The sequence below is a fragment of the Camarhynchus parvulus genome, chromosome 4 (genome assembly GCF_901933205.1).
Source record: "Camarhynchus parvulus chromosome 4, STF_HiC, whole genome shotgun sequence".
Lineage (NCBI taxonomy): Eukaryota > Metazoa > Chordata > Aves > Passeriformes > Thraupidae > Camarhynchus > Camarhynchus parvulus.
The window spans coordinates 61,987,442-62,012,568 of NC_044574.1; the positions used below are offsets into that span (position 1 = coordinate 61,987,442).

The following is a 25,127-nucleotide window of genomic DNA, read 5'->3' on the forward strand; positions in this document are numbered from 1 at the left end:
GAGCAGCATAGCAGCCAGCCTGCTGCTGGAGGTGGTGGGGGCCATTGCAGGGTGGGGCTGGAGGGGGCAGCTGCTGCACCTGCTCCAGGGAAGAGCAAAAACAACGAGATGCTGTCAGGTGCCACAGCCAGAGAGGTGCAAAGCATCCAGGGCCCAAGCCAGGACAGCAGGACACTGCAGAGATGGCTCATCTGGACCAGGATCAGGGTTTGTGCACAGCACCAAGGAAATAAACATGTCTGTCTGTCTCTGCAGCCCACTGGGGCTGGGGCATGCCTGTGGTTGGGACTAGGGAGAGGGAAAGCTGCCTCGGCATCCAGGGACACCGAGTCCTGCTTCCCTGGGCTGGCCAAGTCAGCCCTGTGGCTTGGCCGGCTCCAGGCAGCACAAGGAGGCCAGGAATGGTTTGGGGCAGTTTTGGGAGAGCCACAGTGATGCTGTTAATTGGGAGTGTTTTGGAAGGCAGAGCTCTGCCCTCAAGGCTGGCACGAGCTGGGGCAGTGCATGACCTGCTCCTGTCCTGTGGCTTTGGGAGTGGGAAACAGTGATAAGGACACATTTACCTTCCCAGAGTGACACACAGCCATGGCTGCCGCACACCTGGGACAGCAAACTGCCCCAGAGGCACCCAAATGTCTCTTGAGGCCCAGCTCCCCTCCTTGCTCTTCCAGCCAGGCCCCTGCCAGCTGGCACGGGCTCCCTGCTCCCACCCTCATGCCAGCTCCTCTCCCTGTGTGCATCTGAGCGCCTGTGTGCTGCTGCTGAGTGGGGAATGCAGGAACATGCCCTGAAACCTGGGGTGGAAAGAGCATGGGGAGGGGAGAAGCCAGTGTCATTTAACTGGGAAAGATGTGTAACATGCCATGAGCTGGAAGCAGGGAGCACAGAACTGGGGATAGCCTGCACTGTGCTTTGCCTGGGGGTGTGCTTGTGACACCTTGAGCCTGCTCAGCAGCCTGGCTTTGGAAAACTGAGCCGTGGGATGAGAAGGTCAGGGACTGAAAATTCTGTAAGGACGGCAGGAAGGGCTGGAAGGGAAGGAAGACACACACCCTGCTGAGAAATGTGGGCTTGAGGGGGAATTTTTGAGCCACGGCAGGAAGAAGCCAGACCCAAGAGAAGGTATCATGGTGGACTGCTGCAGTAAGGTGGCACCTTGGAAGGCAGGGAGCAGGAGGGGCTCCAGGACAGGGGACACGGAGCAGTGTCCCAGCCAGGCACAGCCTGGAGTCAGGAGCACCAGAGCCAGGGCCAAAGCTGGAACTGCGGGAGAGGCAGTGAGTTCATGCTGGGTGACTCCCCTGGCTGCCCAGCACCTCTCATGTCATCTTTCCAGGGGTCTGGCACAGAGCAGCTCCCTGGCAACCTCTGGGTAAAGCCAAGCCAGGTCGTGGGTGAAAAGCACAACACCAGAGTGGGAATCCAGGACAACTTTCTTTATTGCTACCAGAAGGCTTTCATCAGTACAATGGCTCTGGTTACAATACCTTCCTCAGGGCTGTGGAGAGAGCTTACAGTCGGGACAGGGTGTTCTGAGAACAGGGTGTCACACGGAGGAGACGCGTTACAGGGCAGACTCTTGGTTAGAAGTTACATGAACACAAAACTCAAGGGTTGGGGTGTTTTGTTTTGGTTCTGTGCCTCATGATGACACACATTCCAAACCTCAGGTGTCCACAGCTGCCCCGGCACCTCACCCAGCAGTGCTGGGCAATGTGCAGGGAGAACCGGGCTCTGCACAATTCAAGGGTTACATCTGATGGAGAGAACCAAGCCTTGGTGAGAATCCACACTCAGTGCTACACAGCAAGAAAAAATGGTTTCATTCTAGTAATGCATAACCCAGTAACTGCTTTCTGTGTTGGGATAGACAAAATGGTGTAACAGGGAGAAGTCTCTGTGCAAGGCACAGAGCACCGTCTCGCTCCTGTGGGAATTACTGAAGTGTGGAGCAGCTTGCAAGCATTGGTTTGGGTTTTTTCCCTGCCTAATCTTTTGTTTAAATCCAGTTTTTCAATATTATCACATTTAAACACCCAGCTATTAACGAAAGAGGTTTCTGTTTAGAAGGGCAAAAGAAAGCTGTGGTGGAGGTGGGGCAGGACAGAATGTCATGCACGAGACTGGCTGAGAACTAAAAGAGGAGCAGGCAGAAAGGGAGCAAGGAGCGGGTGGGAATGGGATCAGAGAGGCATTAGTTGGCTGGGAAACCCAGAACAGCTCTGCAGGGCTGATGTGTGAGCTCTCGGATGTGGAGAATGGGTTACAACGCACAGGAGCAGAAAAACAGTGGAACCGACAACACTAGAAAGGAACAGGTTTTTGCTACTTTTTTTGTTTGGTTTTTGGGTCTTTTTTTAGATTTTTATACTTTTTTGTGTTTTTAAGTGCTTAAATAGTGGAACTATAATTAGCCGCACAAGAAATAAAATTCAAAAAAGGGTCGGGATTTTTTTTTTCCTGGTTTTCTTTTGGCTCCCTTCAGTTCAGCCTGACAAGGTACGGCCCCTTCTCGCCCTGCTGAGGCCACGGGCTGCCAGGTCCCATGGTGGCACCGGCAGCTACATGACAGACACCGGCTGCAGAGGGGGACAGGGGGACACACTGCCCTCCTGCCGCGAGACGTCGGCGCCGCAAACGGAGCCCATGTTCTCCAGGGCCACCGCCTCCGGAGCCAGCTCTTCGTTGTACAGGCGCTTGATGCCATCGTAGAAGTCGTCCACTTCCATCTCTTCCACCTTGCGCTTGGCGGAGCCTGCCTTGCAGCCGCCGGCGGGGGCGGGTGGGCGCGGGCAGAGCGTGGCTGTAGCTGTGACGGGCGCTTCTGGCCGGCCGTTGTCCTGGGAGAAACCCGGCCCTGGGACAGAGGAGGGCTGGCGGTGGAACGCTCCTCTGTTACAGGTCACCAGGGTCTGCTGGAGGGGACTGTAGACATATACAGAGTTGGGCAGCAGAGAAGGCTGCAGAGTGGAAAGGTGATGTGCCACCAGCTCCCGGCAGTGGATCAGCTGCGAGCTGTCCATCTGGGAAGACAAGCAAAGGTACCGCTGCTGTGGGATCACCGGCAGGGTGAGGAGAGGACATGGGCTCCCAGCACCCGGGCCACCTGTGTGCCTCACTTGCCAACTACCGTGGTGACTTCCCAAGATACACCCCCTGCTCCTTCCTGCACCTTGTGGGACTTGTGGGGGGGGGAGCAGGCACAACTTTGCGATATTGAAGGATTTCACTGCCTCTTGTTAGCAGCTGGAGTGTGCTCCCAGAGTACCTGCAAGGTTCCCTGTATGCTGTGAATGAATGGAAGAACCACTAACAAGTGGAACTGTTCCCTGATGTGTTTTCTCCCTGGTGTGGTAATGGCCTGTGTGTATCAGGGCACATGGCTCCTGCCCCTGTCACACAGTGGAGGTGGTCAGGACTGACACCTGGCAGCACTGTCCCTACAGCTGTCCCTCCAGGCTGAGGCCCAGCCGTCCCCACAGGAGCAGAACAGTAGGCAGCCATCGGCAGCAAGGAACCACAAAGCCCCAGCTGGCCTGGAGCACCGAGCAGGATGTGGCCCCGGCCCCTCCCCGCTCCGTGTGTGCTGCCCTCCTCACCTGTGCCTTCTGGAGCAGCTCGATGATGAGAGCCAGCCAGTCGGGGAGCAGCTTCTCCAGCTCCAGGCTGACGATGGCCAGCGCCAGCATGGAGCCCTTGAACTGCAGCAGCTGGAAACAGGCCATGCAGTGCAGCAGCTGCTTGGTCAGCGCCGCCACGTGCTGCGAGGGGCTGGGCGTGGGCAGCAGGGCCAGGAGCTGCGGCCTGCTGGACACCGCCACGGCGTGGAACTGTGGGACACAAGCACAGGGGGCAGCTGGCAGCACTGGCCAGGCCATGGCACACCTGGGGAACAGTCTGCACACACAGGGATCCTCCAGCCTGACCCTGGAGGCAACTTCTGCCCCATAGGGAAAAACCCAACATGACAAACCACCAAAGCTTGGTGCAGCCTTTCTGGTGGGACCTGCCTGAGCACCAGGCTCTAGGGCTCTGCAAAAGGCCTTCCCATACACCCTTCTCTCTCCAGTGCACATGTGGCATTCAGGGGTCCTAGACAAGCTCCTTGGGGAAGGAGGGAGGATAAAATTCCAGAGAACCTCAGGACCTCCCTTGATCTCCTCTCATGCGTGGATCTGGCTCTTGGCTGCGCAGATCTGCAGCAGGCATGGATCCATACTCACAGCCCACCATTGGGGCTTTCTCCATGGCTGTACTCCTTGTTTCCCTTCTGCCTGGTGTTTAGCTTTGAGGAAAACCACTGGCAGTGAAGAGTTAGGGGCACAATTTCCAGGAGCTGTGAATCTGGGACTGAACACACCCCAGACCAAGACCCAAGGGTCAGACAGCAGGCTCATGTTTTGGATATTGCACTTCAAGAGTGACAAGTCTCCTCTGGAATTCTCTGGCAAGGCATTTTCTTTCAGGAACTACGGTACAGAGGAATTGCAAATATACTCCAAGGTCTTCATTCCCCTACAGGGATAATTTTTGTCTAGGTGCTTCTTGACACATTACCTGCACTGACAGATACCAGGAAGAACATTTATAGCCCTTTACTTACAATATGAAGGAAATCCAGTGGCGTTGCCATGTGAAGATCCCAGTTCAGTTTATCCAGGATGATCTTCTCCATTCTGCGAATTTCAGCTGGAGAACAACCACAAAAGCTATCCCGAGCCAACACCTTCAGTACTGGAATCCTCTGCAAAAGCCAAGGCAAAAAAACAAACGAGAGAACCAGTAATTAGAGAAATCACACCAAATGCTTGTTCCTGTCCTGGCAAGTGGCAGCCACCAGGAGCAAGCAAAGGCAGGGATGGGAGGGCACAGTCCAACAATGCCACGGTAGGAAGAACAGAGTTACCTCATCTTCCTCAATGGTCTTTGCAGCGAGGAAGAAGCAGCTGATTGCAATACAGTTCAGGTACTTGGGATGGGCCTGTGGGACAGGAGAGCAGAGAGGGCTGTGTGTCAGTGTGATGCAGCAATGATGCCCTGATCCTTCTGCTGGGGCATCCCAGGTCTCCTTCTGGATGTGCAGGCTGACCTCTGGCTACGCCCTGGCAGTGGCAAGCTGTGCCAAGCACAAATCCCTGCTCTGTGACGTCAGGCAGGGCAGGGATCTGCCAGCCCTGTGATCCGAGTGGGAGCACTGGACTGGGAAGGGCTCGGGTTTAGGCACTGCAGCACAGCAGGCAAAAAGAAAATCCTGAGGGGAGCTTGTCCCCTCACAGAAAAGCCACTTCACCTGCTGCAGCAGAGCTCCGCTCCGAGTGCTGCTGTGGGTCACACACGGAATGGGAAGGGAAATGGGAATTGGAAAACACTATCTTTGCCTGGGAAAGTATAACTCAGGAAAACTTTTTTAAAAACCCTTGTGAAATTACCACTTGTAATTTCACACTACAGTTCCCAAAACTGTGGCCCAGGGATTAGTGAGGGAGAGCTGGTCCCTTCCACAAGGAGATGTTCTTTAGACAAGGTAAGAGGAATCTGGAGGGGAAAGGGGGATTTTGGTGAGCTTTGTACATGTGACCACCTTGACAAGGAGCTTCACTCCCTCTGGCAGTGTAACAACCACTGGCCATGGCTACATCCTCCAGAGTGGCTGGGGCTGGAAAGGCAGGAGGCTGTTGCTAAACCCTGGCACAGCTGCAGAGCTGTGAGCAGCTCCTGGCAGCTGAGCTCTCCTGCCTGTGGTCAGAGATGCTCAAGGCAAAGGGAAATGAAAATCCTGCACGCACACCCTGCACTTGTGCATGCAGGTGTCCAAGGGAATGAATTCCCTAAGGGCAGGACTGGGACTGGGCCCTGCCAAGGGTGCCATGCAGTGAGATACACCAACACTGCTGGCTCTGGGGAACCAGTCCCTGCAATCCCCAAATCTGTTCCTGGGGAAGGGACTGGTGTTCATAATAAAATCCCACAGAGTGGCCCCTGGTGAAACACCAGGAGTTCAGCTGCATCAGAGGAATGAGCTTTGTGAGAGAGGAGAACTGGGGAGAGGGAGCACAAAGCCCCAGAGCTCACCCAGGCCAAGCCCCTTTCCCACTTCCCACTCACTGCCCAAAGCACACAGTGGGCTCTGGACTCACAGTCCCACGCTTTCTGTACAGACTCTCTGGCTGCTCCAACTTGCTGGAAGAAAACCTGCACTTCAGGCCATTGGCTCCTGAGGGATCTAAATATTTGCCACCTCAGCATTTCAGTAAATCAGCTACTTTGGATTCTTAAAAATAATAACTTCCATGGCTTGCACGAAAACACGATCAATATTTATTAATATTTAAAGGCTGAGTTAATGACTGATGTCACTTGTGTTCTACCAAAGTCTCTCACATGGGAAGGCAAGGGCACAGGCTTGGAATGCATCCTCCAGCTGCCATCTCGTGGGGGATATTGCTTACCCAGCAGGGTGGCGGTGTGGGGTGAGACACGTGCAGATGAGACCACGGATTGCAGAGCATGGAATGTAACTCAGCAAATGTGGTAAGACAGAAACTTCCAGAGCCTGACTTCTCAGCTGCAGCCAGGGCTTCCAGCTTGGAGCACACTGTGTTTGGTCACTTGGCAGGTGCAAAGCACAGCCCAGCTAAGGGGGCAGAGGGGCAGCAGGGCCCACTTGCAGGGAGCCCAAATGTTTTTCCCCCTTTTTAAAGCAGTTTCTATGGAGGAACAGCCTGAAACCCAAAGGGGCTCATCCATTCCTGCTGGGTTCAGCACAGCAGGAGGGCACAGCTGTCACATGGACAGCCTGCACACCTGTGTCTGCTTCCCTTTTTCCTTCCTACCTCTCGGACATCAGTCCAAGATGGAGTCCATCAGGCTGTAGAGCAGCTTGGTAGGACACTACTCCCCCAAAAGCCATTGCCTGTATTTCAACCTTCTTCACCCATTTCCCCCCCGCTCCCCAACCCAGTTCCCTGCACCACCCCCCTTGGCAGGCTCAAACCTCTCCTCAGTTTTTTTCCCAGCTGGTTTCCTGCTAGCAGGTGCCCCAACATTTTGAGGTGGTACAAAGGGGAGGAATGCAGCCATGGAGGTGAGCAGGGCCTGTCCCTGGTGCTGCTGGCCTGGGGCTCGTGGCACTGCCTTTGCCTTCCGGAGGCAGCCCAGGCACTCTGGGGCAGGGACTGCTCTCTCGGTGCCCCAACCCCCCCAGCTGTGGCTCCAGAGCAGAGCAGGTGCTGCCCACCCACGTGTGAGCAGGGTAGGGCCAGGGGAAGGAAGCGCTTCCGTCCGGCCACACCGCTTGGACTGCACACACCAACCATGCGCCGTGTCCGTTCCTGTCTGTGGAGCTGCAGATATTTACCTTTACTGCTGCTAAAAACCTGTCCAAGAGGCTGATGGCCAGGGCGAGCGTTTCTGGGTAAAGGTGGAACTGGTACTTGAGCTTCGCCAGCCACTGGATGACCTCATCCCTCTGCCTTGGAGAAATGGCTACATCCTGGGGGAGAGAAAGGATCAAAGGTTTTACCTCTGCAGGAGTGACTCGGCACAGAAACAAAGCCTCCTTTGCAAAAGGGGAGCCTGGAGCCAGCCCCAGTCACCACTCTGTCCCTGCAGTTACTTATCCCATCCTAAAAACCTGCCCTGGAAAAGACAACTTTGCTTACAGCAATCTCAAACCTCACTCCAGTGTCACTGTCCTCTCTTCTGGGGAAAGAGGATGGGTGACTTGTAGTTTGTCAAGCACTGGCAGCCTCAGCTCCAGAGCAGTTCCCAAAAACATATTATTTATTTATTTTTTTTAACCTGCTCAGAACCATGTGGGTGCACAGCAATTCCCAGCTGGAACAAAGCCCCCCTTGCCAGCAGCAGAGTGGAGGGACTCTGTTGGGGTTTTGTGGGGAAAGGTTTATTTTTTTCTTCAAATCATGGGGATTTTTTTAGCTCAGTACCTGCTATAATAAAGAAAATTGCAAACAGCTGACACAAGGCTCTCAGGGAACTGGGAAGGGGGAGGCAGCAGCTATAGCCTCACCTGCAGTTTGGGTTTGGTGTTTGGTTGTGGTGTTTGGCCCATGTCTCCCCATCGATCTGTTTGGACAGCAGCTAAATTTCAACCACACGCACAGCCCAGTCACTGACACCAAATCCTTCCCCATGACCCAGTTCAGAAATATCTCCAGCTGTCCTAGAGCCTTTCACATCACCCAAGGAACTGTCTGGGCTCGCTCCAGCAGGGATTATTGGGGATGATAGCCCAGAAGCACAAAAATCTGGGCTGTAACTGCCCCCAGTAATGCCATGAGGGCAAAGCAGCAGGAATTTAGGAAAAAAACACCCCAACACTGATACAAAATACTTCAGGCTACATCTGCCACTGGAACACCTATGTGTACCTTCCAGCAACAGTACGAGTGCCTGTATTCTACCCTGAGCCTGGCAGTGCCCCGTGTCACCAGCACTGTCTGCTGTTGCTGCACATGGGCCCCTGCTCTCAGCTGCTGCTCAGCTACAGCGTAGCCCTTGAGTAAGAAGTACCTGCTCTTTTCTCCAAGGAACACTGGTTCTTCCTGAAATCACTGAAATGTGAGCCCCCCTGGGGGCAGGAGGGCCCAGGAGCACAATGAACACACCACACACCAGGAGAGTTATTGAACGCTCTGCTGAAGGTGCTCCCGAGAGTGGGAAGGGACCTGGGCTGTACCTGGGGGTACCTGGGGGAGGAAAGGGGAATGCTCGAGTAGGGGGTGGAAATGGCACCTGTGGTGTTCCTGCTGGGGAGGGAGGGCTCTGCCTTAGCAGCCTGGGGGGATTTCACCACCACCACCCCCCCAGTCCTTCCATCTCTGGTAAATCCCGTTGCTGCTCAATTCCACCTGAACAGGCAGCAGCTTCCACAGCTCCCAGTGGTCTCTGTCCTGCCTGGATGCTGTTTCCCTGTGCCTGCCAAGGCTAAAGGTGAGGTCTTCTCCTAAAAACAGCATGGCTGGGAAGAGTTAAGACTCTCTCTGTGCTGCCTCTCCTCCCCAGCCCTCCAAGACCTGGCCTTGGATCCTGCTGCCCTTTGTGGGCAGCCAAAAGGCACCATTTCACTCAGGAGCACACACAGTGCCTGCAGGGCCCAGCCTTGCTGTGAGAAGGGAAGAGCATTTGACCCAAACCCAGAGCGTAGCTGGGATGGGAAATTAAACCAAGCCCAGCCCCACAGGTCCTGGGGGAGCAAGGAGCAACTGCAAAGCACCCTCAGCTCGTTGCGTGTCCAGCACAAGGCTAGCTCCAAAATTCACCTGGATCCTTAAGAACTATCTGGGGAAGCAAAGGAAAGGAGGGGAGTCTCCAGCTCTTTATGGAACCCTACAAGAGGGGTGTCTACTCCAGACCCTATGTGCAGATAAAGGAGCAGGAGGATGGGAGCAGAATCCTCTTACAGGTGAGTTTAAGCCCCAGGAGAGGTTGTTACAGCCTGCTTCAGGGGACAGGTAGCAGGAGTGAGAACTGGTCCCCCTGCCCCCACAAACCCTGCTGCTGCTCCACCAGGCTCTATCCCTGTCTCTCACAGGTGTCCCTGTGACACCCTCAGAACACAAATAACAAAATGCAGCACAGGAAAATTAATTAAGCAGCAAGGTCACCGATCCTTAGTTAATTGAAACTAAAAGCACAACTGAGACACTCTGGGGGCTGAGAGGGAGAAAGTCCCTTTGGGTGGAAAGCAAAGGTTCCTCCTTGGGGCAGAAGTACTTTCTGTGTGTCATCCCTGCTACAGACAGGAGAACCAGGGGCCAAAACATGGGTGCTCCTGGAGAGCAAGCACAGAGCAAATCATGTCTAGGGATGCTGATCTCCCCCGTACCTTGAGACTTATGGAATATGTAGGCTAAAATAAATATTATCTGTGAACTCGAACATGACTCTGTTTTACTGCTGCCTAATTGAGAGAAAACACCTCAGCTGATAATCTTCTCCTTCATGTCTCCTGTCCCAGACATGCTCTTTCCCCATCTCTGTTGCTGCCTGGTCCCTGTGGGTCCCTGGGGGCTCCTGGGCAGCAAGCAGGTGACCTTTATTAGGACTGGAAATAAACTGAGCTCTCTGGATTCCTCAGGAGGTACAGAGAACAAGCGGGGAGACAGAGTGAGCCACAACAGGAAAGAAAGGAGGCATGACACAAGTGACACTCTCTTTCTATAAAATGTAAATTTAAAAATCTTCACTGACGCCCCTCAGCCACAAAGTTACTCTGTAACAGGCAAAAATAAACCTTTGACCAGTCTTTACGGCTCCATTTCTCAAGCCTTAATCCCAAGAACACTCCTGAATGTCACCTGTATCTCATATAACCCATGGCGGGGGGGAGAAAGGCAACGGGAAGCAGAAGGGAAAAAAATCCAAATCCATTCAGAAGCAGGAGCAGGAGGAGGTTCCAGACTCAGCCCACTGTTTTTTTATGCTGAAAAGACCTTTGTGAGATCTGGCTTTGGTATGTTGCACATACCCAGAACACTGGTCTGCATTTAAAGGAGGGAGTAGGAATTTTTAGACAAGTACAAACAAAACAGAGGAATCAAGTACATTAAATCACCAGGAACCAAGACCCCAGCAGATTCTGCACCCCATCCTAAAATGGAAAGTCTTCCTGCTTCTTCAACTGTGGGTTTCTTTCTTCCTGTCAAAGACCTCACTGTCACATATTTAGAAACCGAGTTTGTTCCGGCTTTAAACACCAGAACCGGAAATGTCTCCTAAAGAGTCAAAGAAGAAAGTTTACTCCCCAAAAATACCTCCCTAGAGTCTCCAGTCAGATCACTGGATGTCTGCAGTGGACTCAATGTTTTGCCACTGGCAAAGCAGGTGAGTCCATTAAATCTCCGTGCAGCTGATGAACCCTTAGAGCAGGGAATGGAAAGTTCCACACTCTGGCTCCGGGGTGCCAGATCTGATCCACAGAAGGATGCAGATTTCCTGATTGCCATGGGAAATAAACAACACTGTCATGCAAGGGAGGTTTCAGGCTGCTGCAGCTGCTTTCAGAAGAAGGCAGTGGATGTTAGGGAATGTGACCTTCTCCCAGATATACAGAAAACAGGACAATTCACATTGCATATCCGTGCCTGCACCATGGCCAAAGTGAAGGCTGGGGGAACATGGGACAGTTGGACAAGCTGGGTGTCCTGACCACAGGAACAGAGGGAAATGTGTGGTTACAGACAGGAGCGATCTCAGCTGCTCCGTGGCCTCCCAAGTCCGGGTTTCCCCCCAGCAGGCAGCTGTGCTTATGCTCTCCTCTCCCTCTGACCTTCCTACACCTCACACTCACACACACAGCTTCCACTCCCAGTTAGTGATCCCGTACAGCTAGAAAACATTTAGTGGCACAGCACTGATAATGTCAGTGTCTGAGCTGGCATGCAGGAAAACAGAAAGGAAAAGGTTACATCAAGACAAGAGTTTTGGGGGTGGAAATTCCAGGAGCAAGGACAAGCACAGAGGAGGAATTGCTGGGAAGTCTGCCTGAGGCAGGTGGTGGTTTCTGAGCCGCCAGAACCAACTTCACCAAGGCAGAAAGGCAGGTGCCTCATCCCTGTGAAATCCTCACCCATCAATCTGGTTTGGTTACACTCGAGTCCCTACCCTATCTTGTTATCCTGTAATCTTATCTCCCTGCAGTATAATCACCCCAGGAGTACAGCCAGCAGGGAATGACAGGCTGGTTTACCATAAGCCAGAGTCTTAAGCTGTTCGTGCCTCAAGACAGCCACAGCTACAACACACTCCACACCTCTGACAGCCAGATCACTTGTTTGGAAAGCGAAACAGGGATTAACCAAACTAATACTGAGGCCCTTAAAATGTATGTTCTCCTGCCCAACAGCAGAAGCAGCTCCTTTTGTTAGCCAGACAGAGAAAACAAACATGACAGGGATTAGCTCTGATGGCAGCTGACTTACCTGTGTGAACGTCTCATGTGGTGCAACAACAGCAAGCCTGGATCCTGGCCCTCAGTGTGATTATTTCAGCCCAACCCGACAACAAAGGGCCAGAAATTCTGTGACAATGTCTTCACATTCCACATTTTGTTTCAGACAGAACTTTGTGGTGTGCACAGGTGTTTGTGAGTGCTCAGGTGAGACAGAGCCTCCCCCCAAAGGAGCACAAACCCACTTTGGGCTGGGTGAGGCCATGAGCGACCTAGTCCAACATCCCTGCAGCCCAAGAGGGAGCCTGGACTATGAGCCCCCATGGGCTCTTCCAGCCTGAATTTTCCTCCAGTCCTGTGAGAACATTCCTCACTGCAACAGGCCAGTGCCTGGCTCTGCTCCCTTGACATGAGCTTGCACCCTGCTCTATAAATAGCCCTGCTGGACACAGTGGGGCTCTTCCTGGAGCAGGCATCAGATCAATGCTGCCATTAGTGAATTACTCCAAAAAATGAAGCTGCTTTTAGGAACTGTTGCAGAGGTGGTACCCAGCAGACAGAGGCGCTAATAATCCACACAGTTTGCAAAATGAATTTAATCAGGGCAACGTGTGTGTGTGTATGCTGCCACAGGCCTGGCAGAGACCTAACCCCATGTGCTGTGCAGTGTGCTCTGCACCCCTGGGCCAGGTGTGTCCATCTAGTAAAGAGGGAATCACTTCCTTCAGAGGCTGATTCCCCAGGTGTCAGGAAATGTAACTGCTCCTGAACACCTCCAGTTGCTCCCACACCACCCCTCCATGGACAGTCTCCTGCCTCTGCTGGCATGGATGATGTGAAGGACAGACATTACCTGATTGGGCTGAATTTTCGGCACATGTGCTTTCCACATTTGAGCTTCCCTAGAGATTGCCATCTCCAGAAGGAGAGACAACCTCTGGCTCTCCAGGGGTCCTGAAAACTTCATGGTGACCCTTGGATCCACCTGCCACCCAGCTGGATACAGCTACCTGCAAAACCAAAGACAGCTTGGTGAAACACTGGGCTGTGCCTGTCCAGGCAAAAGGCAGTGAGAGGGGAATAAAGCTGCAGGAAATGGGACTGTTCCCCTGGCCCTGGCACAGCCTCACTCACAGGAACAGCCTGTCAGAAAACTTGTCCATTACACATGGAAACCAAAGCAGAGACAAGGCTTTTTGTCCTTTATTTCTTTAAAGACAACAGATTGCACCACCTGCTCTCAGATGGAGAAGATGATCTGATGGAAAAGGTTATTTAGGTAGTAGCTTTGAGACTGCCTACCAGCACTATGGCTGCAGATTTTTGACAGTGTTAACTCACTTAGGCAAAACAGGGAAATGGTAAATGAAGGGTAAATCCATGGGAAAGTTATTGAAACTTCTGATTCTTTGCAGGAGACCTTGTGCAAGCCCACCAAAATGGATCCTGGTCAAACGCTAACCAGGCATTTTCATGTGAATACAACAGTCCAGGCTGTACTTACAGGAAATAAGCAAGGTGCTGACTCTGAGAAAATAAACAGAATCCACAGGGAAAACAATCCCTTATTATAAATAACAACAAAAGCAGCTCTGAGCAAATGAAAATTCAAGGTGCTTTCCCAGAGCTAAAGGAAACCTGAAAGATCAAGACTGACAGAGAACAAATGCTATTCTTTATTCACACAAACTGCACCAGGTATAAACCACACTCCAGTCCCACTTAAGAGCCCAGAAGGTTTCAAGTGGCAAGTAAACGTCAGGGCCCTCTGTCCTGAACAGGGACCCTTCCATATTGGATTTTTATATAACAAATCCTGCTCCATTAACAAGGGACAGCCTGTACTGGCTTGGAGATGTCCAGGTGTCACTGAATAGGCAGAACACCTTGGAATCAGGAGAGCCAAAAAGGACCCCTAAAGCTCTGTGGCATGTCTCTTCTCACCAGCCCCCAAACGGGCACTGTGGGCTGAAAAACCCCTATTAAAAGTTCCTCTCTTGCCCAGAGGGAGACTCTGCCTGGGGAAGTGAAACTCCAGAACCTCCAACCACAGCTACTTTACATGTATTTACTCGATTTTGCATGTGTTTTTTAAACCTGGGGCTGATCCTGAGGACACTCACTGTAAATGGGGCTGAAGGGGAAACAGGGACACAGAGTCACAGCCTCCCCTCCAGCTCCTGCCCTTGGAGGCTTCATTAGCATCTTGTGAGCCTCCCATCAGAGCCACAGCTTTCCCTGTGGCCAGTTCCCAAAGGCTGGATCCCTCACCACCTCATGGCCAAGCTGTGCCAGGCACTGCACCAGCTGGGCTGTGAGGGTGGGAGCAAACCCACGGTAGAGGCTGAGGCTGGGAGCAATGCTGAGAGCCGGGGGACCGGGAGCAGCTCGCTCCACACTCGTCAGGATAAAAGCAGGAGCTTTATTTAGCCCAGCCATGTCTCCTCCTATGAAATATTGATGGTCCTTCCTTGGTTTTGCAGGAAGGAGAGAGTAATTAGCCAACCCTCAAATCACTGGAGACAACACAGGGAAAAATTTCAGGCCGTTCTCTTCTGCTGTGAATGATAAACATCCCCACCATGTTTACAACACAAATGGGTTTCACAGCCTCTGGAAGCAGACAAGAGCTCTTAGTTACCCTGATCTCCTCTGAGGTGGTTGTCCCTGTGCTGCCTGGGCTGGGCAGCGGCTCCAGCAGAGAGCTCGGGTGTCCCTGGAGCCAGGACACATCCAGGGCCTTGCAAGGGGCATCTTTAGTGAGCGCTGCTGCCAACTGCTCTGCAGTTGCCAAGGGCAAAAGAGAGGGGAAAATAACCTTTCCTTTGTGAACTAGGGACCTCATTCAATTGAGGGCTGAGGCACAATAACTTTTATAAGGGAAAAAAGAAGAGGAATGACGTGCTTGAAAGTTGCCCTTAGAGTGAGAGGGTGCAATTTTCCAGCAGAGAGCACAGCCGGGAGCCTGGCCAAGCACCCCGGGGCTGAATCCAGTTTGCATTTCCATTTACATAGCTCTCCATCAGATAAGTGCTGCCTTTGGAAAAAAACGCCAGCAGGACTGTGTGCAGCCTTCCCGAAACACAAGGGAGCTCAGGCAGAGCAGGCTCTGAGAGCATGAGGAACAGCAGGGCTGGCACAGCTTCCCAAAATCCAGCACAGGGAGCTCCATGGGCTCTGCTCTCTGCCCAGCTCAGGACCTGAGCAGCCCAGAAAAGCAGCAGCAGCTGAACTGGAGAACCCTTCGGTGGGGCAGGGCCAGCAGGAGGCCTGAGCCTGTCCCCACACCAAACATTTCCTCCAGCTAGAAACTTCCCGTGTTCTCCTGCAACCCAGCCCAAGTCAGCCACGGCTGCAGCAACTGCCCAATCCGGGACAGTCACCATGAACTAACTCACCCCAGCCTCCTGCTTCTTTCCCTGATTTACAATTAACCTTTAGCTCCAGGGTGCTGGATTTTTGGGTTTGGGGCTTTTTCCCTTGTGGTTACTTTGGGAGTTTTTCAACCACTGTTCAAACAATTCCTAAAGTTCCTGATCTTCACTGGAAGGTCATCTGGCTGAGCTGAAACCTCTTAAAGTTTAACAGTTGGGGAGCTAATAAAGGAGAAGTGAGCCCAGTAAAGGGACTGGCTTTGATGCCTCCTGTGAGGAGCTGCAAGTCAGATCTTGCTCCAAAATTAGAGAGTCAAAACCTTGGTGTGACGTTTTCACTTGTGAGAGGCATCAAAAAGCACCTCCTTATCCACGGTAAACACCGAGCTGGTCCATAAAACAAAGATCTCTCATCTCCTGAAGATCTCACTTCGGTCCAACTTTATAGCTACCTTGACTCAAAGAAATGCTTTTCATTTTCCTTTTTCAGGGGGAGATTTTAGGCTCCCAAGTGCTGCAGGCTACAGTTTCCAAAAGCAGTTTCTGCGGGAATGGGGGCAGACAAGTCCCTGACCAAACAACACTTCATGGTTTGGGGGGTGCATTTGTGTGGGATGCAAAAGAGAGGAGGTTTTTTATTTTTAGGCCTTGTACTCACTTGCAGTGCCTATAAAAAGTGCCTCCTGCACACCAAAGATGCTGCTCCAGGAACACACCATCCACTAGAAGAACAAGCTCCTAACACAGCTCCTGATTTTCCTGCCCCCAGTTGCATTTTAACCGTCCTCATACAACTGAATTACAAACAGGATCACTGAAATAATTCAGTAACAAAAGCCTCCTTGGTTCTGATTGTGGCTTGTTGTCTGTTTGCTGTAGGGGGGTTTGTTTGTTTACTTTTTTGAACAGCTCATTTTGTAAACAATGAACAAGACTTCTAGGGCTAGACACAGGCCAAATCCCACTATGTTTATTTTGCACATCAATCCAGGTGGGTGCTCTGAACAAGGGGAGTAATTCCAGTAGAGCTGGAGCACCACACAAATTTCTGCACACCTCGTATTTTCAGGGACCAGCAGTCAAATCTGCTTCAGCTTCAGCAAGCAGCAATAAAACCTCACAGATGACCTGCACACAGATTTTTCTGGGCAGTGAGGGGAAGGCGAAGCAGAAGGAAGAGAGGAGGAGACTGAATTCCTCGGAGCTCCAGCCAGCCATCTGTGATTTCAAAGGATCCAAGCCTACTGCTAGCAGAAATGTCTAACTGCAAGTTGTGATTAGAAATTTCAAAGCTGTGCCGGGGGCTGGGATGGATGTTAATTTTAGTACCTGGGGCTTTCTCTCAGCTTAACTCTTTCCTCGTGCCCTGGCAGTGAGGCAGTCTGAGACTCTGTGCTGGCCAGAGGGCAATGCCAAAGCACAGCCTGAGGTGACAGCAATAAATGAGCAGATGACCAGTGTGAGTTCAAATCAACTGGTTTGGGACGTACAAAACAAATGGCCAATGAAAACAGCTCGACAATGTTGTGAGACAACAACAATTTTTCAGGCTGAATGGCTGGGAAAAATAGGTTTGGGAATATAATTCCAAACATTAACACCTAAGTGAGCAAGTTGGTTTGAAGGAACAAACTGCCTTCTGGTCAAAGAGCAAGAGCAGTCAGAATTCTCCCCACGAGCAGCGTCAGTGACTGAGGGCCTGCAGGTGACCTCACACCTTTAACCAGCAGCTCCTCTGAGCCGTGCCCAAGCCCAAATTGGGAAAGAGGCAATTTTCTGGAGGCTGGCAGAGGAACAGGGCCCTTGCCACTTGCCTGTGTGACTCAGCCCGAGCTGCCTCCCACAACCTGGTACAAAGGCAAGGCTCTGAGGTATCTTGGCAGCATCGCTCAGGCGGGCTCTGTACATCACACGCTCGCCACTGCTTTTCCTCCAACCAGATTTTTCCTGGGAGTGCAAATAAAGCTGACCTCATTTTAGTGCCGGTTTTCCAAACAGATGAATTTTTCCAAACATTTTAAAGGAACCTGCCAGCTAAAACCACGGGTCGAACAGGGAATGCAGAGCAGTGTTTTGGTGGGAGGGAGGGGAGGGGTTTTTACGTCTTATTTTGAAACAGAAATCCCAGGGTCCATTTAGCAGCTAGGAAGGAGGAGCCCTCTGGAAAAGAGCTGCTCCATAAACGGGACCACTTCTAAGAGATCTCTGCCCCCCTTCACTCCCCCAGCCTTGTGACTGACATCAGGGGTTTGCTGTTTACAGGAAACTTAAAATTATATTTTCCAAAGTAGGAACTTTTAAAAAACAAGGCAGAAGATGAACTCCTGACTGAACTTTCAGACAATGGCACCATTCTTCCCTCCTGTGAGATGGTTGTGCTTCCAGACCCATGTCCACCCCACTCCCTGTGCTAATGTAGGCTCTAGTAGGAAGGGCCAGAGGAGGATGAGGAGGTGGAGGTTTGCATTTCCTTTTTGTCTGGCTACTGCCAAGATGAGTCCATTCAAGCAGCCTTTGCCCAGAAAGGTCTTTGGCCAGTAACAGCTTAAATATTCCATGCCACAGCTTTCAAGTGGTGTAAACAGGCTGCTTTAATCCCAGCTCTTTTCCCTGCTGTGGCAGCAACACACCAAGCAAACTGGGGATAAAAGGGAAACTCGGGATTCAGCCCTAGAACAGCTCCAGCTGCAGAACATATGTGTTGATACAAAAAAGGAGATGAAACTCTATATATTTCTGTGAGTTCAGCTCCGATATTTTGGTTTATTTGAACCTAAAAATGAACGAAGATGTAAATTCCTCACAAGGTTTACAGAAATCAGCCACGGGATAGATTTCAGAAGGAATGGGCCCTGCTATTGTTTGGCAGCAGAGTTCGTCCAAAGGCTCAGGAACAGGTCAGGAATGCGATCCTTTATTGTGTGAACTGGGGTGTCACGTCAAGGACAGTCAGCCCTCGCCTGGGACAATCACAAGGATCACATGGCAAAATGATGGTGCCATTTTCTTGTTCAGAACTGAAGCACCAGACAGAATAAAGCAAAGAGAAAGGAGTGTTTGCTGAAATGACCCCCATTAATTTCATGCTTTTTCCACTGTAAATGACAGATAAATCCGAGACAGCAATGGCTGAGCCTTTGTACAAATTCCCTGTGCACCACTGGCAAAGGAATGAGCAGCTCACACAGGCAACTGACCAAGGTTTGCTTGGCAGCCTCTGGGTTCTGCTCAGGGACTCTCTGGATCTTTTGGGGACAAGGCTCAGGACTACTGGGGAACACCTGTGAACCTCTGAGGAACTTGAGGGCGCTGCTGTTGCTGAGCAACTAAACCAGGGAGCTGAAGGAACCCCAGCAGCTTCCAAGGAGCATCACCAGCTGCCCCGCATTAGGGAGCGCCAAGCGCCCACTCAGCAGCACCTGGGCTAAGTCTGTATAAGAGAGCTGAGGCAGCAGCAGCACCTTTTGCCAGAGCTGCTGTGGAGCTGGGCTGCTGTGAAGGGGGACTCTGGCAGCCCTGCTCCAGGTTAAGCAGTCTCAGGCATGGTGGTGGCACCTCACGGGGCCATTTTTCCCCAGGGAGTGCCCAGGGACTTGGTCCTGCAGAAGGTTTGGCTGCCTTGGAAGAGCCATGGTGCCAGCTGAAGGAGTTTTGGGAGGAAGTGAGCAGGCTGCACAACATCAGAGTTTCATGGGATATAGACAGGATTTTCTCTGGGACTGGCAGCTTGCAGAGCCTCAACCCCATCTGCAACAGAGCAGCAGGCAGTGCCCATCCCCACCATCGAGGTAAGTTAAGTGTCTGGGGACAAGGGGAAGGGTGCAAGTGGATCATCACTGGCACTGAAAGGAAACTTTCTGCCCCACCTCAAGGTTTGTCACTACAAAATAGGTTCAAAGTGTGTGGGGTGAGATGACAGGAAGGCATCAAAAAATAACAACAAATGCTGCCTAAGTGTAGTCCCTTCCAGCATTTGCATGTAAGCATGGCCAAGTTTAAGAGTTTCCATTCTGAAGAAACCCCCCACACCCTTTCTGGTAGGGAGAAAGCACTGAGGTGTGAGTCTGCTTATGAACTGTGTGGGGAGCTAACCAGGAGAGCTGTGTGCAGCTGAAAGAACACAGGCTTGTATCACAGAGCTGTGGTGGCATGGCTCCCATGACCTGGGAGTGCTGCAGAGGAGGGATATAGGCTCCAGTGCAAAGAGGAGATGCTGGTGCCTTGGTCCCTGTGGGGACTCCTCATGACTGTGAGGTGTGCAGGCAGAACAGTGTGGCAGAGCACAGGGAGCCCAGGAGCACCCTGGATACGGGGGTTCCACAGGACCTGCACCCTCCTACAAAGAGGAGCTCACTGGGACTTGTGGGGGGCAGAGGCTGCCTTGGCTGCAGTGACCATGGCATACTGGAGGCAGCTGGGGATGAGGTCACACAACAGCCAAAGCCCAGCTGAATTGTGTCTGGCAAGCTATGGGAGAGACTAAAGGGGCTTGAGTACTTGGGTAGCAAGAGGAAGGCCAAGGAAAGTCTGGGCAGGCTGCTGGCTGGAAGTAGGGTCTGGATAAGCAGACAGTGAGGTGGATTGCACAGCGGCTGCATGATTGTGTCCAGAGGGTGGCAATCAGTGACCTTTGTTTACTGCGAGGGTGATAGAGCTTTGGCTGGGTGGCTCAGGGAGGCTGTGGAGTTTACATCCTTGGAGGCATTGAAAGAGTGCTTGGACGTGGTGCAGAACAACTGGTTTTAGGAGGCCCTGCTCAAGCTGGAGTATCAGATAAATCGACCTTGAGAGGTACTTTGCAGCCTCAAGCACTTGGGGATCCCAAGGGCTAAAGGCTCAAAGCAGCCCAGAGCAGCTTGTCTCTTCTTCAGGCAGCAGGAAGGCTTTAAAATTAAAAAAAAGAGGCAAACCAAACCTGGCATTATGTAATGTCTCACTGGTAGTCTCCTCAAAGCAACACATGCAAGGCATGATTCACTTCTCCCACCACCAATGTAACTTGGTATAAATCAACAGCGACTTGAAGGAAGTCATTCCAAGGAAAACCAGGCTCACAAAGTAGGAGGGAGAGCAGTAATTTCATAAAATATGGTCAGAGGCTTTCAAGCCCATAAAAACTAACTCTCTAAAGGCAAGGGCCAACAGGCATTCGGAATTTAAAGCATCGTGCAGCACCTTTTGAGTAATATAATCCCCTGAAACCAAATAAACACAATGCCTCTGTGGGCAAAAACACAGAGCCAGGATCCAGCAGTACCTCTTTCTGTCTGTCGGCAGCAGTCAGTCATTAACATCAATGAACAGTGATAAAACCAAACAAGTTTATACCCAGTTCAACACATCCAAAAAATGTCTGACTACCATGGCTTGATTCCTCTTGACAACAACAAAAGAGAATTTTGTCTGAAAGCCCAAGTGCTCACCAAGGCCAATATTTTGCTTTGTAGATTCTGACTGGCTTCAGGATAAATTAGTGATTACAGCTAATATCAGGATACAGTGTGAGGCAGTAAAAAGAGATAATTATGAGGAAATGAGGAATTATCTGCTGTTGAAACAATAGATCAATTATGAGGTACAGCACAGTAGCTGCAGAGCAGCATTCTTGTGCTCTGAGGGTACTGCCTCCTCTTTCTCATCAACCAAGGAGAGCCCACAGTTATAAAGCTTAATTATCCTCCAGGAGCTGGAGCTTGCTGACTAATTAGCCTCTTGTTGAGACAATGCAGGAAAGGATACAATTCCAATTGTCCGCTAAAATGGCACGGCACAGTCCTAGTCCTGGCTCTTCCCTGCCTCTTCGTATCTCCTGTCCTATGAGAGCCTTGATATACCCACAGTCCTGGACAACCTAAAACCAGTCCTGAGCCTAAAATAAACTAAACCCAGACAGGGGAGCTTTGAGAGGGGGGTACAGACGAAGGGGAAGGAAGCAGAGTGCCTGAGGCAGTGTGTACAGCAGCTGGAGCTGTGTGAATTCCGCTTTGCTCCTGGGACTGTGTGCATGGACACCCTCACAGGGCTCCCACAGATGGGGACTCAGCTGAGCTTGATGGGTCAGCTGCATGGCTGCACTTAGAAGCATGTCAACACCAAGATTTACAGTCAGAATTATTTAAAAACCTGAAGGTTGAAGGTTTTAGGAGCCAAGTTCTTGTCTAACAGACCACTGTAGTCAAGTCACCCCAGCCAAGAAACAGGGTCTTGCTGTGTGCAGTGAAAAACCACCAAAAAGGGCCAAAAGCCTCTGGCAGATGGATTCCTCCAGCAGCTCCCAGCACCCTGCTAAAGGTGTTTGGTGTCTGGGCTGCTGAGCAATATGGAGTATCTGCAGCAACATGTTATTTATGAGTGAGCTTTTAGAGGAGTTTATGGCACAGCAAGTGCAAATACCCACTGTGGTTAATGAATGCGTGTTGATAATATTTGCAGTCAGCAAACACACAGGAAGGGAGAATGTCACACCACATCTGCTTGGTACAGACACTGGAGACACCTGAGATTTCCTTCCATCTCAGCAACTTCACTGTGCTTTTCTGGCTTTTGAGAATGGTTTCTTTGAGAATGCAGTGCAATAATAGCTATTCTCAATGTAGCAGAATCCCCCTTAATATCCACCTCCCTGATGGCCAGCTGGCTTTCCTGCTGCTTCCCTGGAGTGTGCTGCTGAAAAGGCTTCGGTTAGGAGCTCCTCGAGCCCCACAAAGTGATGGGAGCAGAGGAAAAAAGGCAAATACAGGCAGGTTCCTGGGCAAGTCAGTACTGCAGGGGAGGAATTCTGATCCCACAGCTGTGTTACACTCCATCTGGAGATGTAGGTCTTGTTCACTCACAGTCTGGTCCAGCCTCAGGCGGTCGAGTCCTAAGGTTATCATTTGGCACTTAAAATATGATGTTCAGTTTTCCTGAGGCCACTGGTCCAGCCTGACCTTTTTAAAATCCCTCAGTGTGGCATAAACTGCAGATTTGTTTATCTGTCCTTCCCATCACCAAGTGCAAATGGATAATTTACACTAGTGTGCTGCTGAACTTTATTTCCTAAACATAAAAATTGCCTCGTAAAATCACAGTGATTAGACCTGTGCATACAAATGTTCCCCAAAATTCAGTTCAGCATCAGGTCAGGACTAATTAGTGCTTTAACCATTGCATGGCTGCAGGTGTGCACAGCAAAGAGTCTTCCAGCAGGCCCCGAGGGAAGGCACCATCCACCACAGGGATGCTGCTGGAGGTCTTGTTTCAGTCCCTGCATGAGAGATGCTGAGGCAGGTGAGCACAGAAAGGCTGAGAATGGAAAATCAAAGGGGCTGTAATTACAGGGGAGATGCTCAAAGCTTTACAAAGCTGTAAACACTTGGACAAAAAGCTTCTCCTAGGGCAGTAACAGGAGCAAAGACAGCAGCACTGAGCAGTGTCCTGCTTGGACTGACCCCTGATTAAACTGATAAATGAAGGTAGATATTACTGGAACCCCCCTGAAAACAGGAAAACAACTCATTCACTCACAGATAATGACTGCACCGAAGGGTCACTATAAGATGGAAGACAGATCTGGAACCAGGGAAGCACAGCTCCCCAGAGCCAGGCAGAGCAGTGCAGGGCAGCTCCTGCTCCCAGCATGGGCTGCAGCACTGTGACACCCCAAACATGCAGCAGCAGCACAGCCTGGCCCCGGCTGGCGTCCAGCAAGGAGGGCCTTGTGTGGATGGGATCTTGACAGAGCAGGGCTCTCACCAGAGCCACTGTCAGTGCTTTTAACCAGGGCCCCTGAGCAAATCAAGTGCAAGGCTTGGGAATACAGAACAGACACAGCAAAAGCAGCAGCTAGGATCACTCCTGCCACATCAAAATGTGCCCAAGTTCCACACAGGGGTGAAGGATAATTAAAACTGTGTGTGTGTATCTATATACACACACCCCCCATGTGAAAGTTCAGTTCCTGCTGGGGAGAAGCCAAAAAATCAGCTTCCCACATCCCACGCCGAGGTCTGTGTAGGCACTGATGAGAACACGCCCTCCTCCTGCCCCACGAGCCAGCCAAACTACTTGAAAACCAAATCTCAGTTGTGTGCAGGGATCCAAAATCCAACCCTGAAGACAAGGAAAAGATGCCACGATTTGGTTTTTGAGAGGCAGCCTCACCTTGCCTGACCTGGGCTCCAGGTGCACCTACAGTGGGGCAGAGGTGGGGGGCACAGCTGCCCCCCCTGCAGCAAAAGGGGAGATGCTCCCCTTTGCCAGTTGTGTCATGCATCTTGCTCAGTTCAAACATTTTATTTTAAAAAAAACTCACCCTTCTGTCTTTAAAAAGGGCTGTGCCATGTACGTGCTGGTGCTGCACAGCACAGAAAGCAATGTCTAGGAGCAGACAAAGGCTGATGCTGAAATAATTTTTAAATTCAAGCTTGAATCAGCCTGCCATGTAAGATCCTTACTTTTAAGAGTGGTAAAATGAGGGATTGTTTCTTTTTCCCTCCTTCACAGGAGAGCAGGTTTTTTCTGTGTTCAATGGATAAGTTTTCATGAGAATTTTTTCTGTCACTCTGCTTTCTACCATAGGCACAAAAACCCACGGCAATCTCACTCCCTCCAGTTTCCCCCACTGGAGATGGATTCAGAGCACACAATGCCGCTCTTCCTTCAAGGAAACTTCGTCCATTGCAGCCGGGAGAGCTAAGAAGGAAGTGGGGAGAGAGCGCAGCCCATCTCTGCAAACGAACTACAACGGAGACAAGACAACAAAACCCAGAACCAGGAGGCCTACAGGGAAGCAGGAGAGAGACTCTTCTTCAGGTACTGTACTGATAAGACAAGGAGTAATGGGTGCAGATTGAAAGAGGGTTAATTTACGTTTCGGTATTCTGAAGAAACTCTTTACTGTGAGGGTGGTAGACACTGGAACAGGTTGCCCAAGGGAGGCTGCGAATGTCCCAACCCTGAAAGAGTTCCAAACCAGGTTGGACAGGGCTTGGAAGAGCCTGGTCACCTGGAGGTGTCCTGCCCACGGCATAGGGGCTGCGACTACGTCATCTTTAAGGCGCATTCCGACACCTGAACAATCTCTGATTGTAAATGCCGTGCGTCGCGCTGTGACCAGAGTCACACCTGGGGCAGAGATGCGCTGCTGAGCCCCGGGAGGGGACGGGACAGGGACCCGCCGGGCACCGCACCCGCACGGGCACACAGAGCACCGCTGGCAGGATGCTTGGAGCGCGTTTACTTTGCGCCTGTATAATCACAGCGTTTGCAACTACGGTGTCGCCCAGCACACCCCCCACACCCCCGATCCCCCCCGTCCCCTTCCCGGCTCTCACCTCCCCTGCGCGGCGGCGGGGTGCCCGGCGGGGCCCGGCCATCAGCACCCCATGGCGGGGCGGCGGCGCCAGGGCTCCTCGGCGGCGCTTCAGCACCGTGCGGGGCCCATGCCCGGGGCGGCGGCGGCCGGCGGGCTCCTCATGTCGCCATGACGGGAGCGGGAAGGGTGAGGGGGAAACTGGGGGGGGGGGGGGTTAGGCCGCCGCGCGGGAGGGAGGGAGGGGGGGGTTAAATTAAAATAAAATAAAATAAAAACGAAAAGGGAGGGGAGGGGAGCGAGAGGCAGCCCGCAGCCAGCCGCTTCCCGGGGGGTTCGGGGAGGGGAGGGGGGGGGAAGAAAGAAGCGCCGGTGAGGCGGCGCGAGCGCCCCTCAGCGCGTAACCGCCGTGCCTCAGCGCCGCCGGCCGCGGACAAAGCCCCGCGTCAGGGATGCGGGAGGCCGGCTGCGGTTGGGGGCGGCTCTCCCTTCCCGTTCTCCCCTCCAGGTTCACCCCTCCCGGTTCTCCCCCCGGCCCGGTGGCTGTTAG

The 25,127-nt window shown here is 51.9% G+C and overlaps 1 protein-coding gene across 1 annotated transcript; it reads right to left on the reverse strand.

Moving 5' to 3' along the window:
- Positions 1-1,421: 1,421 nt before the first annotated feature.
- Positions 1,422-25,127, reverse strand: CCNI (cyclin I). The gene is made up of 7 exons (XM_030947271.1): positions 24,600-25,127; positions 12,765-12,921; positions 7,358-7,492; positions 4,907-4,981; positions 4,604-4,744; positions 3,600-3,830; positions 1,422-3,023 (listed from the first exon to the last, which is right to left on the reverse strand). Exons 2-7 carry the CDS (start codon positions 12,876-12,878, stop codon positions 2,562-2,564), a joined length of 1,158 nt encoding a protein of 385 aa, XP_030803131.1. The 5' UTR covers positions 12,879-12,921; positions 24,600-25,127; the 3' UTR covers positions 1,422-2,561.